This window comes from Phlebotomus papatasi, chromosome 2, assembly GCF_024763615.1.
Source record: "Phlebotomus papatasi isolate M1 chromosome 2, Ppap_2.1, whole genome shotgun sequence".
Lineage (NCBI taxonomy): Eukaryota > Metazoa > Arthropoda > Insecta > Diptera > Psychodidae > Phlebotomus > Phlebotomus papatasi.
Window position 1 is genome coordinate 1,661,727 of NC_077223.1, and position 17,360 is coordinate 1,679,086.

Consider the following 17,360-nt stretch of genomic DNA (forward strand, 5'->3'; position numbering starts at 1 on the left):
TTCCCCTAGTGCGCTTTTTCTCGTACTGAACTTGAATCATATGCATTTCTCTTGATTTTTATTTATATTAAAAGTTGTAGGATTAGTTAAGATACTTCTGTAGCGGAGGCCGCCAAAATCCCAAACGCCAAAATCCCGAATGTTCAAAATCCTGAAACGGATAAAATTATATGGAGGATAATGTGTAGAATAACTTCTCAAGATACAAAAAAAATCCCTTTGCCTCCAGCAAGCGCGGATGCAATCTTGGGAGATAGTTATGATACTTTTGCCCATTCGGGATTTTGGCTTTTGGGATTTTGACTGGGTCCCTTCTATAGATCATTCACTTAATTAAAAAAAAACTATGTTATACAATATTTAAATTGATCTTAAGCGACTGCCTTTAGTTACTCCAATAAATATCTTTAATTTTGGTCACATTTCTAAAGTAGTTTCAGTTAAAATTTAAAATTAAAATCAGCAAAAAGCTTGACAAAAACTGGGCTGAAATGAAAATGAACTACTTTTTCTGGTTTTCTGTAATTGCAAACTAGTCTTGATGATCTTTTAAATGTACTCCAAATAGTCAAAAAGTCTATGTAAATAAAGTAACTAAAGTAAGTCCACAGCTAAGTCTTAATTTCCAAATAGAACTTAAATTAGGTCTTGGATCAGGCAAGGTTTTCTTTTCTATAAAGGCAACTCACCCGCATGGGTCCAGCTGTAAGTACTTCAAATTCAAAGTACCACTTTCCTGATGTAACGGCGTAGTTCTTTTCAACTCGATACGTTCGAAATGCAGCAAATTTCTGTCGTTGTGCTTCGGCCAGAAGAGCCTCATTGCCCTCGCCCGTAGGCGGATCCAGATTGTACCCATAGACCAGAAGCGTCCTTACGGTTTCTGAAGCTGTGTCCCTGTTAGCCTTCTTGATAGCTTCATCTACCTTGACGTAGGGCACTAAATGTGGACTACGATGATTTTCCGAATCTTCATTGAGACCATAAGTCCATCCTTGCTGGATTCTTTCCTTTGCCCACAAATTGTGAGTATTCTCAGCAAGTTGATCCACGAGCTCTTCCAGCTTCGGCGTTAGAGTTACAGCACTGAGATCCAATGGGGCTGGTTTGTAACCATTGGCTTGCATAAAGGGTTCATTTGGTAAGCGAATTGGTCGAATTCGGGCTGGTGGCTTGTCCAGAGTAATGTAGTAGCCTAGAGCTATGATTGTCTTAAGGGTTTGTACTGCAAGTTGGCAGTCGTAGCGTTTTTCAGCAGCTGGAAGACGCTCAAACTGTGTGAGGCATGGGTGAATTTTGTGCAGGTCATCTCGGTATTCACCCCAACACCATCCAGCTTCGATTTTATTGAGAGCCCACATTTCATGAATGTTCTCAGCCAGTTTGTCTTTGATTGTGTCCACGAAGGATGGCAAACTGACATTGACTGTATCAACAGGCTGTGGAACAAATGGGGTATCGTCTTCCACGAGCCAAGGTCCCGCCAGGACATTCTTGTACAAATTACCGAAGTAGAAACAGGGATCGAGACTTAGAACTTGATGGGGCATAAGGCACTGAACAAGAGGCGAAAATCCAAGTGGTGGGGCATATTTCAGGCGCCCATGGTCACCACCCAGTAGAAAACGGCAACTCAACTTGGAGGAACAACTCAGAACAGGAAAGAACATACCGTCGAGATTAAAATCCCTAAAACTTCCACGTACTTTGGCCCCATTGAATGTAAATGTTATAATCGGCACAGTTAGATCCAAGGCGCATCCGATCACATCACCCTTTCGGATGTAGGGCTCCTGTACGTCTGCGGAAACAACGGAGATGTTGCGTCCTCCGGTCCAAAGGTGTGCACCGTCGAAGCCAAAGGAATACAGATCATCACCAACGCCATTTCCACCCCATTTTTCTCCACCGCCTGGATACGGGACGTACCCGGACGTATTGGCCCAGCCGATTCGCAAGTGCGGCATCATGTGGGTTGTCTGTTCGATGTGATCCATTGTGATTTCGAAGTACCACTTCTGATACATTGCTGATCCTTCAACACGTCCAACGAAGATATTTGGTCTGATGCTAGCAACGTGATCTACGAGCTGAGTCTGCAGCAAAAGGTTCTTTCCCGGTAGGAGGAAATCGCAAATGTTGTTCTGCGATGATCTGACAGCAACGCCGTTACCCACGCAGAGGGAACACAGAACATCCAGAACTTTGGGATCTCGGCCGTGCTTCTCCAGTAGAGAGATAATTACTTTGATGTGTTCATCCTGAAAAATAAGAATGGTAGAGAATGAATAAGTTCCAGTTATTAAGATAAGCTGGATCATCTGATCATGTCATCAGTTCCCTTGATCGGTTGACTGCTCCGATCAATTTCCTTGATCGAATGATCAAATCAATCATGATTGTCTGATTACGCCGATTGATAGAACGGATAGGACAATCTCTTCGAACTATGGACTTGATCGAAGGATAGCAGTCGCCACAAACCAAGGTTAACTCTTTCGCGTCTTTAGGGTAATGTCATGACTCGGGGAAAAAAGTTTTTTTGGGTATTTACATTAATTGAAATCTATCTGTTCGTGCACGACATCATAATAGAAGGATGTAAGATTCTTGGCTCATTTTCTCAAGACTCCAGTTAGATTTCAATTAATGTAAATAGCCAAAAAGAAACTTTTTTCCCCGGGTCATATATGACCCTAAAGACGCGAAAGAGTTAACGCACTTAGTTTCCCTTGATCTAATAAGATTCCAACTGTTCCAACGTTTTCTTCAAATACTCACCCTCATCATGTTCAAAGCTTCTGGAGAGTCAATCAACACACAGTGAAGTACATCAAGCATTCCAGACCCTTCGCTAGAGGCTTGCGAACCAAGTCTGGAGAACAACCAGTTCAGACGGTTGGTGTTAGCGAACTGAGCACAATTCGTGTGATTGCCCTTGATTATAGCTGCTAGTAATTGATAGAGATACCCAGAAATGAGTTCCCAGCTCTGACCACTTTCATCACTAGCTAGGAAACTAGCCAAGAATCCTTGTGATGTGATAACATTGATTTTGTCAATAGCCTCGAGGATCAAGTTAAGGACTCCTTCTTCTTGGAAGAGATCCTGACGATTCCTCAAAGCACGGAAGCGATTTTGCTTCTCTTCGTGTTCTATCAAGAGTTGAAAGAAAAGAATTTAAAAACCAGTTAAGATTTAACGTTCAAACTTCATCCTTACCCATATCATCGTCAGGTTGTGCGAAATAGTTAATTAAATCCTCAAGACACATCACCATCTCAGACAGGTTGACCGTTTGAAAGAAGATCGAATGTCTTCGATTTTCTTGCAATCGCTCCAAGCCACTAAAATTTATGAAAGTTAAAAAAAAACTGTCTGTTATCGTGCATTCACAATCGAAACTTACTGAATAAATTTTGTGAAGAGACTGCTACATTTCCTGATCACCCGAGCTGTCTTTGATTCTTCTTCCTGTGAACGCGAAAAGTCCAGTCCATCGTCCATCTTTCCTTCTTCGTGAAGAACAGCCTGTTTCTCTTCGACTTTTCCCACGCCTTTTTTCTTAGTTTCATAACTCTTGTAACTCAGCCAAAGTCCTGACTCTGAATGCTGAAGAATTACAGTTGAATCACCGTATTTTATGATTGGCGAACCAATAATTTCCAAATCTTTGTCTTCAAGAACAATCTTCTGATCATCCTTCTCTTGACGCAGACAAAAAGTTGAGCAGGAAATGTTCGCATCATCCCTTCCAAGCTGGGAATTAAAAACAATTTAGTATTTTCATTGAAGCTTTATCGGTGAAGGCTTACCAAGCATAGTTCGTTGTTTTCGTTTACAGCCAAATATCGTCCGGTTGTCAAATGACGAATCCTCATAGGATGATACCAATTTATAAAGCCACCAGACCATTTTGTTCGCGCTAATTCCAATCGCCAGAGAGATCTGGCTTGCGACATTACAGAACCACCTTCGTAGATCACTATGCTGCAATTAAAAAAAAAATAGGATTGAACTTTATGATCAAAAGGTAGTTCAAATCTAATAGAATTTACTTGATTTAAAACATTTTTTTATTTTATTTTATTTTTTGAATATTGGTCTACTTAATTTCACGTCAAAAGTTCTTGAATAAAATATTTTCGTTAAATCACGTTCTATGTTTGGCAAGAGGTTTCAAAGCTTTAACTAGCTTCAAGCTTTGGCCAATCAGAGTACCTATGTGATGAAATAAAAATATTTTCTTGGATTAAATATTTATTTATCTGTGAATAATGGTGTTATTCCAATAAAAAAGGAATGACCCAGCGTCCCAGGTTTTGTAAAGTGCTCGAACTCGTGACATACATGCTATCCCTTAAAAGTACTTGTACTTCCGCATCATTTACTGCTTACTGGTTTCAACCGATTTAAACCGATATGTAAATCACTTGAAAGATCCCACCCCACAAAATAATTTTAACATAATTTGAACATGCGTTCATCTTTGTAAATCATTCTGGTAACGCAAATAAACTTCTAAAGAACAAAGCGTCTTCGTCTTCTTGACTTTATTCTGCTCTCTCCGTTAAGTTCGAGCAGTAATTACATGTCTTTTTTTAGCACATTACTGTTCTCAAGAGCTTCTGCATTATCAACTTGTCTCGATTAAAGTTGCTGTTACGCCAGTTTTTTGGTTACTCAAAGAAAAGTACCATTCTCATTTTTTTTTAATTTGAATAGTGTCATTATGGTGAACGAAGTATGAGAAAGAGGAGATCTTCCTCTTGAAAATTTATTTTAGTACATGACTGTTCTCATGTGCTTCTGCATAATCGACTCTTGTTTGTGTTAGTTCCTGTTATTACTGTCTGGTGGTTTTGGAACACATTGTGGAGTGGAGTAAACAGTCGTGACAGGAACCAACACTAAAATTGAAGTCACGTACTAAAATAAAAAGTGTTCAGGAGAAAAAGTTCCCTTATCTAATTTCATCGGAATAACATCATTATTCAGAAAAATTTGAAAATTATTAATAATAATTTTACTAATGATTTATTTTTATTTCTTATTATTTAATAATAATATTAATAAAATATTTTAATCTTCGTAATGACTAAATATTTCTTATGTTTCTGAATATGTGACTCCGCAATATTTTTTGAAAAAATGAGAACTTTCCCCTATTGCACATTAAATATTAATAATATTTAGGAAAACCTTAGCAAAGGTACTTTGCCTTTGTACACTAGGTAAATGTTGGAGAAAGAGTACCAGCCTACACGTAGGGGGAGGTGGGGCTACTTTGAACTGTGTGGCTGCATTGATATTCAATTTTTTCGCATATTTCTAAAGGAAGCTAAGCTTTAACGTAATGTATTTTAGCTCTATAAAACAATTGTATAACTAAATAAAATACAGTGGGACCTCGATAGAGTCAACCTCCGATAGAGTCAATTTCCAATAGAGTCAACAGCTATTTTTTTTACTCTACGGACTTCGATAGAGTCAACTTTTCATTTATTATTGAACTAACAATATTATATGATTTTATTATGATCTTCTTGAAATTAAAACTAGTCTTTTTGGTGTACCAATGTAACGTTTTTAACGTCATATTAATTCTCGGGTTGACTTATTAGGGGGTCATCTGAAGATTTCAAGTCGATATCTCTAACCATTTAGCCCCCATATTACAGAACATGAAGAAAATGAGAAAAATGGTTTTATTGCTCATTTTTTGAAGTTTAGAACCATGGCATAACGAAAACAACTTTTAATCTCTTCTTTTATGCACTAGCAGTTTAAAATAAATTCTGATTAATAATGTTATCACAATTTTCAATAATTAAATATCTACCGGAGCTCTTCTAAAAAAAATGAAAAAAGAAATCTTTACGACACCATTTCCTTATTTTAACATCGTGAGTGAAGCTCAATAATACCAAATAATGGAGAGTAATTTATTTTTAAATTTTTTACTAATAATAAAAACATTTTGTAAAATGAATCCTTAATCTCCAACTTTTGCCATACGACTTTTTTGAGCCAAAGAGTGTAAAATTTATTAATTAATTAAATGAATATTCGGCTATCGTTTTGAATTCATCAGTGATCTAGAACAAACATAAAAAAAATAACTCTATCTATCAAAATTTCACATTTTAATTGATTTTTTTTCGAACTCCAATAGAGTCTACAGGCCTGGAAATAATTACTTGACTCTATCGAGGTCCCACTGTAATTGCAAAGCCCAGATTACTTTAGAAATTTGCGAAAAAAATCAAATACCAATGTAGCTCCACAGCTCAAAGTAGCCCCACCTCGCCCTAGTAAAGATTAGGAAATTGAGACACTCACTTTTGACCAGGTTCATTGGCCCAGGAGCTCGGTATTGTGAGGCATTCATCACCACCATGGAAGAACCGCAGAACATCTCCTCCAAAGACATAACCCACATACTTCATACGTGAGATTCCTGTACCATAAGGTTGCACAGACCAATGGGTCACGTGGAAACTGGCATTCACGATGGACTGGTCATTTTCTTTGGTGGTGTGCAGATATCTTTCTGTGGCCACGGACACCAGAATCAAATCATCACCGACACGCACCTTTTCACCCTCAGATCGTTGTTTGCTGGCCGGATGAACAGTCCACCAGCACGCCTCTCCTTGACTGTGTTCCTGGAGACCCACGTCGAAGGACAATTTGTCATTGGAGGACGATGTTGAGAGACAGGCTAAATACTGCAAGGCAGATTTATCGCATTCACCATCAGTTTTCAAGGGGAAAACATTTGTCGAGAAAATAAATTACCATGTCACTGTTCTGATGGCGAAGAAGAATGGCATTGCCATAGAGAAGTGTCCTGTGGCCAGATCCTGTTCCCTTGCCCTAGAATTCACAGTCAAAATATCGACTTTAGTTACTACTCAATTAACAATTTCATTCAAAGAATAATTTAATTAAATACTTCAACGCTCGACAAAAAAAAACATAAATTTCTACACCACGAAACCCCATCATCCTACATTAACTTTGTTGTTATAAAATTTTCAAAATATCCTTCTCAAATAGCAGTAGTATCAAAAAAAGTGTTCTTTTCCACAAGAGCGTATAAAAACCATTCAGCATTTTACTTTTCTTTTGTTGAATATTTTCTTGCAAATTAAAAGCGGAATAGGAAGATAATCATATGAGAAACTATGTTAAATTGACCACACCATATGGCTCCCAAGGCCAGAAAAAATGCTCATAAAATACATTTGTGCACATAAACATAATATTACCAAACTTTACTAAAACTTTTGTGAGGAAGTTACCGAGCAAAAAATATATGCGAGTTTTTATGGAAAATCTATAAGTTGTTGGAAATGAATACCACAGAAGAAAACATATTATTCTGCATGATGATTGAAAAGATTGAAAGAGAAATGGAATAATCTGGATTGGTCTAATACATGATCTCGACTGAGCTTGAAAGAAGCTTCAAAACTGCTGAATCAGATTCAGAAATGAGAAACACAAACAAAAAACTTCAAGGAGAAAAGGATTTCATACTAAATTACTACAATAAAACATTGATTTTATGGATAAAACATGAATGAGTCTACCAATTATGATTATTATGCAATAAAATGTAAATCTAAATACAGAGTTTAAGTTCAACTTATACCAGCGGTTTGACGAATATTAACCTATTTATTAACAGTACAGTTTTATTTGAGATTTCCAAGTTATCAAGTTCGAGTTATCAAATCTAAGTTTGAGATAGTAAAATGATCATTGATTTTTTAAACATTAAAATTAAAAGCCAAAAAATAAAATTGAAAGCCAAGACACGCACCAGAGAGCCATAAACATCCCGATAAAATTAATTCAGCTACAAGTAAGATCAATTTATATCTCCTTATGTTAATCCCTAATGAATTTTTAATCAAATTATGTCACTCAACCTCAAGTTCTGAAGAAGCCATAAAGCTGCTGACAGGATTTTATAGCGTGCGTCACGGCTTTTTTTTTTTGAATACTATAGCAAACAATTTAGATTAGATCAAACCGCATATTTTAGATTTTTTAAAAATATTATCTAAATTGATTGAAACAATTCTTTTAATTATGATATACTTGCAGCTACGCGCTCTACGGGTTTAGCCATAAAAATTTCTTTAATCATAAATTAAAAAGTTAATTTTGTGCTTTTCTGAGATTACATAACTAATCTCATATTGTAGGACTAAGATTAGTGTATCAGATGGCGTAGTAAAGTGCAAGGAGCACCAATTGGTACATTAAAGTCTTGAGCCGTGACCTATTGGCAGACTTCCTGTGCGATTTAGGATGCGAAATTTAGACACCTCTCTCTACAGAGAAAGGTAGATTAAGGAAAACAGGTAAGATTATTTATTTCTATTAGATACAATAAATAAATTTCAATATTTTTTAAATTTAACCTAAAATTGCCTAATTTTTTTCTCATTATTTTTTTTATAATTCAGAGATTATTAAAATTAAACAAAAATATTCATAAGAATGTCCAATTAAACAACCCTATTTTACTCTATTTGGATAATCCAAATCGTGATCGTTTTTTTCTTGTATTAACATTATTTTTTTAAAGATTTTTGCAACAGTACTTTCATTTTTTTTAAAACTTTTTTGCTATTTTATTTAACTTCCAACAGTCCAATGCAAAACATTAAATTGGTGTGTATATCTTTAAATTTTAAAAGAATATAAACTATCTGACTTATGTTCTGGACACCCCTACAAATTAAGCTGACTGAGAGATGTGTCAACGTAATTTTAAACAAAATATTGATAAGATTACATTTCCATCAGTTTCTGACTAAAATCTACCTCTCTACTTAAGCCATGAAACGGCTTATTTAGTGGAAAACTGATGGGAATTTAGTCAAATCATTATTTTGATTATACTTACTGTGGCATCTCTTGGCTTAAGTCTTAAGTGCATCTAGAGCATAAAGCATTAAATTATGTTCAGGATAATATTTTCAGAGAATAAGCAGTAAAAGATACTGATCTCTTAAAACTTTAGGAAAAGCAGGAAAACCTTGTTTTCTTAATAACTTAGGTTACGTCGATCGCGAAAACTAAAAAACACGTATTTTAAAAATAAAACTAGGGTCGAAGGTACACCTATTGGCACTTTAAAAAATCACATCTTGATCTATTGGTCATTTTGTACCATTTGGTATAAGAAAAATTAACACCAATCCCTATAAGAAAATGTAGAGTAATGAAATTCATCCTATTACTTGCATTTTATTATGAATACAGTAACCAAATTTCCATATTTTGACGCAATTGCCTATAAATGTTCCTAACAGATATTCCTTCAACCCTACAACATTTAAACGATATGTTCTGAAATTCTTATTTAAAAATTTTAAAAATTCAGCCAATGGAATCTGACTTTCGGAATCATTTTTCGAAAAAAAAAAAACTTTTCGGTAGTAACGATTCAGAGTAGGTTTATCAAAAGTCTAAAAGCCAAAAATCTCAGATGAGTCGAACTAGTTCTTGGGTGAATGATATTTTGTTACTTTGTATAACTCATTTTTCAAGACAAAACGTGATATTAAATACGACAAAAACGGTAATTTTTTGTATAAAACTCTCCCAAAAATACAATTTTCATTTTTCAAAAAAAAAATCTAATAGATTTGGGTCTTGACTTGAGAATGTGAGTAAGTTTTCAAAGCCCGATTTAAGGATCTAAGTCTTAAAAATATTTATATAATTTAGGGGTTTATCTCTTGTTTAAAATACAAAATGTTAATTTTTTTAATCTTTAAATAGAAATGATAGAAACTTTATAATAACTAACCCAACTTTAACCTTGAAAATGGTCTCTTATGGTGTCTACACACTGGAACCAATTTTCGTCAAAAATTGCCTTTTTCAAAAAATTTTGACGTTTCTGCCTACAAGGATAGGGAAATTTTCTTTAAAAGGGCATTTTTTAAAGAAATTATTCCTAGTCTACAGAGGCCTTTGACTTTGCTAAAGCGCTTAAATTTTTTAGGTGAGGATGTCATAAACAGAAGTATCTTCTGTCCTTTAATTCGGAATAGAATAGGGGAAGTAGGATACCTTTGAAATGGGGTACTTTTAAAATTAGACATTTTTCTCCTATTTTTAAATAGAACTAGACTCCACTGTGATATTTTTTATCTTCATAAACTAATTGTGAAGCGATTACTATAAGCCTTAATTTATTTTAAAAATAGTAAAAAAGCCCAATTTCAAAGATATCCCATTTCAAAGGTGCCCCACTGAATATTTGATTTAAGTATTTAAAAATGTTAGCTACCTCAGAATAGGTGAAATTAATCAAATAGTTTTTTTTTCCTCAAAAGATAAATAATAACTAGAATTATGAAATGGAATGAAAATTTAATACGCTCTTATGTAAAAGAAATGAATTGTACTAATTTTGAGATGAAGCGATTTTCAAAAAAAAAAGTATCATATTCACTCTTAGCCTCCAAAACAAATTAAAAAAAAAACAATTCATCTTGACGATCACAGTCGATAAACAAAATGTTAAGTTTGTTATTGTCGAGTGTACAAATGCTCAAATAAGTATGATGAAAGTTTTCGACAAAAAAAACAGTATTTGCATTTTTTATTAATTTGTAAATTATTTTTTTGGATTAGAGAGCTTTAAGAATGTTTCATTATCAACTTTTAGTGTTGTGATAAGTGATTAGATTTCGCTTTTCTTTTGTAAAAAATTGGATTGTTCAGGAAGTTTATCTGTGTATCAAAATATATATATATAAAAAAAAACATGATAGAAAAAAATACAACTCCCTGAAAATCCTCTCTTACTTCCTTCTTCTTCTCTCTCCCTCTCTCTCCCTACGATACTTACTAAGGAATCTTTCTCCTGTAAACCAAATTAGAAAATTCTGATAATTTTCTTTGCATATCTCGCCTAGGTTCTTTTGCTTTTTTTTATTTTTTTAATAGATTATTAGGCTCCATATGAAAAGATTATTATATTAGGAAAAAAGAGTAAAAAGTTCAAAGAAAATTTACAAATGGACTGAAAAGCTTTCTTTCAATTTATTGAAGAGAATAGTTTGCGACACTTCCGTGTTATAGCAGAGAGAAAATTAAACTCGGAGGACTCACGGTTTCAGATCCAGCAGCTGTAACAAGTTCCTGAAGAGCTCTGACTGAGAGAGCCTGCTCAATAACAAAGACGCATTGCGATAGGTCCGGAGGGACATTCTTGTCGGCTATATTTTCCAGGAAGCAATGTCGATTGCCAAAGCCTTCAGCAGCTAAACATACTCGTTCTCCAGTGGCTGTGCACGAAAGACAGACCATGTCTTCCTAAAAGACAAAAAAAAAACAATTTTATTGCTCGAGTAAAATTAATTGTTCCCTAATGGTTAAACAATTAAGTGCTTAAATGATTATAGAAAAATGTGGAATTATGTATAGTATATTGATAATACGATATTACAATTTTTCTTTTTTAATAATAAAATTTAAGTACTGATTTTAATTGTTTATTTTTGATAGGAGATCAATTTATTGTATTATTTTTAGTACCAATTTATGATAAGGTCACATTTTAGCGCAGATATGGTAATAGAAAGCTTTGTGTTTGATTACTTAATTTCGATTAAATTCTACGATTGTAGGTTTACCGGTTAGAGATATCGACTAGGGTAAAGTGGTACAAGTTGGACAATGGTACAATTTGGACAGGGCTTTTTGTCTCGGTAAATTTAGTACTTCATTTTTATTTGTATATTTTTAATGCTTAAGTTTTATAATTTGGTTCCTTGTGCTTAAAAACAAATTTTGTACTGTATTTATCAAGAAAAAAGCAATGTCCAACATGTACCGGCGAATTGTCCATTATAACTTTTTACACTAATTCAAAATTAGATCACTTTACCCTATGTCTTTGGCAATCACCCATTCAAAAGGCAAAATTTCCTAATGATATATTTTCTTTACTTTTATTATTACTTTAGATAATTTCTTTTCGACAATTTTTTACATCCTCTCCTACACATTGAAGTTTTCTAAATGATTTGGAATCGTCTCTTGTCCCGTATAATCTTTGCGTTATCAATATGAGATTCAGAGACTATTTTTTAACAAATTTAGTTTCCAGATGTTAAAATGAGGTGTTTAATTGACTGGTTTAAAATTAACACAAATTTAAACGGTACTATGTCACTATCACACTTTATGAATTTCTTAAAATATGCATGTAATATATTTTTCAATGTTTAAATTTTAATTTTTTGCTCTTTTCCGAAGCAAATTTATTGAGTATCTTACCCTACCGCGGTTTGTCATTTGACCAAAAAACAACCAAAAACGGTCGGTAGCTTTAGTGTTAAATACAATTAACGAACCATGTCTCAAATAACCATAAGGGCAGAATCACATTGACAGTAAAATGCTCATCGTATTTCGTTAATTTACGCATTTTTATTGCAATTCTTACGCAAATTCACGATTATCGTTTTACCTCATCTCATAAACGGCGGCACTAGGAGAAAATAATATTAGAAAATCGAAGAAATAAAACGAAAATTCGATGAACGGTGAGTAAAAAAAACTGTAAGATAAATTAATCGTACAGTTTTTTTTTGCTCTCCGTTTATCGCATTTTCATTTTATTTCTTCAATTTTCTTATAATATTTTTACCTAGTGCCCCAGAGTATGAGATAAGGTAATACGGTAATGGAAAATTTGCGTAAGAATTGGAATGAAAATGCGTAAATTAACGAAATACGGTGAGACTACGACGAGCATTTTATTGTCATTCAGATCTTCCGGTGTTCGTCAGGGGCAGCTTTTTCCTCAATCATTCCCATACCAAGGGTTGAAAGCTTTGGAGCAAAACTTTGAGTTTTGATTGAGGAAAAAGCTTCCCCTGACGAACACCGAAAATTTGAATCCAATATAATCCGTCAGATACCTTACCTATATTTTATTGTCAATGTGATTCTGCCCTAAATTTAAAGAATGAAACTAGCGTTATTATTTATTTATTTGATTCTGCTACATTGGCAAATAATTTGAAAAATAAAGAAATTCATGCAAAACGATTCTTATTCATTTTAAATAAAATAATAAAAAATTAAATTCATCAACAAATGATTTAATACGAAGTGAAAGTATATCTATAATTTTAAAAACATGGAAGGCATAATTCAGAAAATATTATAATGCTCAACGCACAATAACTTTTGTTTAGTAAACATGTTTTTGACATTTTAATGAGAGTGAGTGAGATCTAGATCTAGTCATCTCGCTCACTCTCACAAGAAATTTTGAAAACATATTTACTAACAAAAGTTATTGTGCGCTGGGCATAAAGAGCTTTTAAAGTTCTAAAAAAATCCAAATATTTATATTTTCCAACCATATTTCATGAATTCTCTGTGAAAATTAGTAATTACCAGTACACTGTCTTAGTTTTCTGGGCATAAGGATAAAATAACCTAATCCAGAGCATGATCCAAATGGGAATTCTTTGTAATTTTATATGGGAATAAAGAATTTTTCCTTAATAAATACAGTTCTATATTTTTAATTATAATATCTATATCATAAACTCATTAAATATGTCATTTTCTGCTCTAATAATAATAATAATAATATACAATATAATAATGGTGACGCAACGTTCCATATAGAGGAACTAGGCCTTCCCACAAGGGGAGTTCAGGACATCCATTATTATTTTTTTCTTATACAGGGATGGGGTTGTCAGTCCCATGCTCCGTGGAATCAAATGCAGGTTCAATGCGAACACCTTTAACGCCAGAAAAATTCTTGGTAACCTAAAGGGGATTCGAACCCGGGACACTTGCATCACAGAGCGAGTGCTCTACCACTGGACTCATTGAGAACCCTTCTTAAAAATTCTTAAAAATTCATTAGGAATTAAAATAAGGACACATAAATTGATCCTATTTGTAGCTGAATTAATTTTATCGGGATTTTATATGGCTCTTTGGTGGGTGTCTTGGCTTTTCATTTTATTTACCATTTTTTCGAAATGGAAAATTTTGAAATTCGTGCAATTATTGAGTCCTTTATAAAAAGAAAAACATTTAAAGCGATGGAAATTTCTAATAGGATGTTGCCTAATAGGATCCTAACAGAATGTTTATTATTACACCATTCAGATTAATTAGACCAAAAAAAATCGTGTGGAAATGCATGAATTTTATCACAAGAAAATCTTTTTTTCACCAAAGCAAAACATCTGTTCACTTACTAGAGAAATATATCTCCATATTGGCTCCGTTCTGTAATAAACTTTCGAAGAGACAAAGCCAAGCCAAACCTATTCGAAAACGTACCGGAAGTCTAAAGTGCAAGTTCATTTACTCGCTGCTTTAGTACTGATCGTTCTGCCATTTCGAATTTTGGTATTCTTGACACGTCAATCCTCAACAATGTCAACAACTGTGTGTAAACATTTGCTACAAAAAGTCAGTTTTTGGTTTTTTTTCGGAATTTCCGGATGGCAGAACGTTTGACTTGCAATTTTACTAAAATAAATAATCCTTTTCATGAACTTGCTCAGTTTTATGTGACTCGTCGGTTTAAATGTTCGAACTTCCATCGGATTTTTAGGTATAAGTTCTCTCTTCTGTACCTTCGAATTGGTACAGAAAAAATTTTCAATTGGAAAGAGCTCTCAAATCGGAAAGGTTATTACTGAACTTACTGAACGAGAGGATTGAAGAGTTTCTCGTACACTGGCGTAGGCAAATTGTTTGCAACATGGACATAAATTTCTCTAGTGTGTAGGGGCCATAAGATGTTTTAGCAATGTCGAAATTCAAAGTTTCGAAGTTAAAATTCACTTAAAATGAATCCCAATGTCTTCTATCTTTTCCAAAAATTTAAGAAAATTCTCTACGAGCAACAATTTTCGTCCAAAAATAATAAATTATTACTTGAAGAAGCATATTTTTCAGGTATTTTAGAAATACCTACGGTAGCGGCCAAAAGTTTCTTGTCAAAGTTCTTGTTGCTTTCTTGTATTAAAGCAAAATTTCCTTTGAAAATATGCGAAAAAAATGTATATCAATGTAGCCACACAGCTTGCAGTAGTTCCACCTCCTCTTATAGAAAACAAAAATAATTTTTGGAATTGTGTAGGGGAAAGCTCGCTAGTTTCGGACAACTCAATGTTTCTCTATGTTCTTGAGGGATTTAATTTATTAATTGTTTTGTATTATTTTTTTTTAATACGTCAAATTTATCAAAATCATATTAAAAAAATAAATTTTTCGATTAAGTCATTCGAAGGTAGCATGCTGTCCCCTATCGGGTTTTTCATGTCCGCTCTTAAAGCTTTTCAGTTGAGCTATACATTGATATTGATAAGTTTTTATTGAAATTAATCTCCCCATTTGGATGAGGTTCTGAATTGGGCTATTGCATCCTAATAAACGTTAAGAATAAATCTAATTTATTTATTAATAATACCGGTGATTGAATGATTTAATTAAAAGCATGATTTCTCAACAAGTAAATGGTAATGAATCCTTTCCGTTGAATAAGAGTGACAAATTGATGAATAATGTATGAACGGTGAAATGGTACAATTAACAGACTAATAATGTGACTCTTGGCTATGTGACAGTGCTCATAAAGGCGGTAGCATGCAAATTGTATTAGCACTAAAAATAAATTGTCAATTAATCCTACCGTGCGTAAGAATGAAACATCATCCTGCTCAGATCCACCTTCCGCTTCAGCCATGTTGCGGAAGTATCCACCTTCTCACTAACAAAGCACTTAATTTTTCTTTATTTTCCCTAAATGTCTCACAACTTATGTGGAAGCACACATGTTTTGTCACAAATCACCTTCTGGAGGAAAAGAAGCAACAGATCAGAAGGAGAAAACTCATGGAAAATTGCAAGGTGCCTCTGGGGCAAAAGGAAATTGCTATTGGAAATGAAAATGTTTCCTCTTTTGCCACATTTTCTTTCAAATTTTTTTTTGCAAAAAAGAAAATTCCTGTGAAAAAGGTGTAACGCAGACGGAAGATTTATTAATAGAATTCACGAAACTTAAAAGCCACTTTGCGTGTCTCTTTCGATCGCATTTTCTCTGTTGGTTTTTAAATCACGACAATTTTCCGAGCTTTGAAATAACCCCAACCGAATGATAAAACCTACGTTTTGTATCTATTTTTGCAGTGAAAAGTGTCACAAAAGTCAAATGTTGGGGAAAATGAATTGGGTTTTCGCGAAAGAAAAATCATCAGGAAGAGAAAGTCATCTATTTAATTAATAAAATGGAAAATAATTATTATCCTTGCATTGAAATTTGTGGAAAGAGTTAGCAAGGATTTATGCAAATAAATCCTTAGTCTTTTTCCTCCAATTCTCTCGCTCTCTCTCTCCTTCTCTTGATTTTCCAACGTTATTTATGAGTCCACTGCAGTGTGAGCATAATTTTTTCATGAGTTTTCTCATCCCAAAATACCCTTCTTCCCATTTAAAAAAAAATAAATAAATTTATTTAAAGAGAATAAATTTAAATTGTCTTTTGTAATTTTAGTCAAAATCAATGTGTCACAATTTAATTTGCTTGCGATGCTGTAATCCTGGCCCAGCAGATCGCAAAATTTCACTTTTGGCTCAAAGATATTTTAAGCATAGCACTTAGCACCGAACAAAAATAACACCGGGAGCCCCAGAAAAATTTTCTTTTTCAGCTCTTAGGAATTTTTGTATTTTTAGCAAGAAAAAAGGTATTTTTCCGGAAAATTCTTTCAATTATTGGTTTAAATTTTATTAATCTCTGTTTTAGTTGCAAAATTTCCAGTGAAATCGATAATAATTAGGGAGAAATAGGAGTCAAATGACCGGAAGACAAAAACGTACCGTCACCCCCTAAATCTCAAACTGAACTAAAATTAGGTGAACCGACTATCCCGAATCACCGTCGAACCGGTATTCGGGTGCGTACACTGTCGGAAAATTCATAATATTCACCTGACAATTGAGAATTTTCAGGGAAATTCTCCTCCGAAAATCAAAAACATCGTTAATTTTGAAAAAATACCACAAAACGCTCTTTCCTCCTGAAAGAAGTTTGAAAGAAAACCCCCTCCTCGTTACTTATACCAAATAAAAAAATTTTAAAATAAAATTAGAGCTCAATTCAAATAAATAATTTTCAAAAACCACCTAATCTTCATCTCAAAACCCAGTAATGGTTCCTAAAAATATTTTTGAATTTATTCACAGCAGTTTAGTGTGCAAAAATTTCCAATCCTAATCACCTTTTCCTTAACGTGTATGAAAATGTCACGGAAAAATAAATTTCCCACGGCATT

General features: G+C 33.7%; 1 protein-coding gene across 1 annotated transcript in view; it reads right to left on the minus strand.

Moving 5' to 3' along the window:
- LOC129802074 (ryanodine receptor) overlaps nucleotides 1-16,928 on the minus strand; it is a 42,846-nt gene extending 25,918 nt beyond the window's left edge. The window contains exons 1-11 of the mRNA XM_055847635.1: nucleotides 16,906-16,928; nucleotides 15,719-15,882; nucleotides 11,149-11,352; nucleotides 10,886-10,900; nucleotides 6,802-6,879; nucleotides 6,343-6,731; nucleotides 3,816-3,990; nucleotides 3,410-3,759; nucleotides 3,223-3,347; nucleotides 2,782-3,155; nucleotides 690-2,261 (exon numbers count right to left, since the gene is read on the minus strand). Coding sequence (XP_055703610.1) covers nucleotides 690-2,261; nucleotides 2,782-3,155; nucleotides 3,223-3,347; nucleotides 3,410-3,759; nucleotides 3,816-3,990; nucleotides 6,343-6,731; nucleotides 6,802-6,879; nucleotides 10,886-10,900; nucleotides 11,149-11,352; nucleotides 15,719-15,772 — 3,336 coding nt within the window. The 5' untranslated portion in view covers nucleotides 15,773-15,882; nucleotides 16,906-16,928. The remainder of the gene's footprint in view (nucleotides 1-689; nucleotides 2,262-2,781; nucleotides 3,156-3,222; nucleotides 3,348-3,409; nucleotides 3,760-3,815; nucleotides 3,991-6,342; nucleotides 6,732-6,801; nucleotides 6,880-10,885; nucleotides 10,901-11,148; nucleotides 11,353-15,718; nucleotides 15,883-16,905) is intronic.
- Nucleotides 16,929-17,360: the final 432 nt, after the last annotated feature.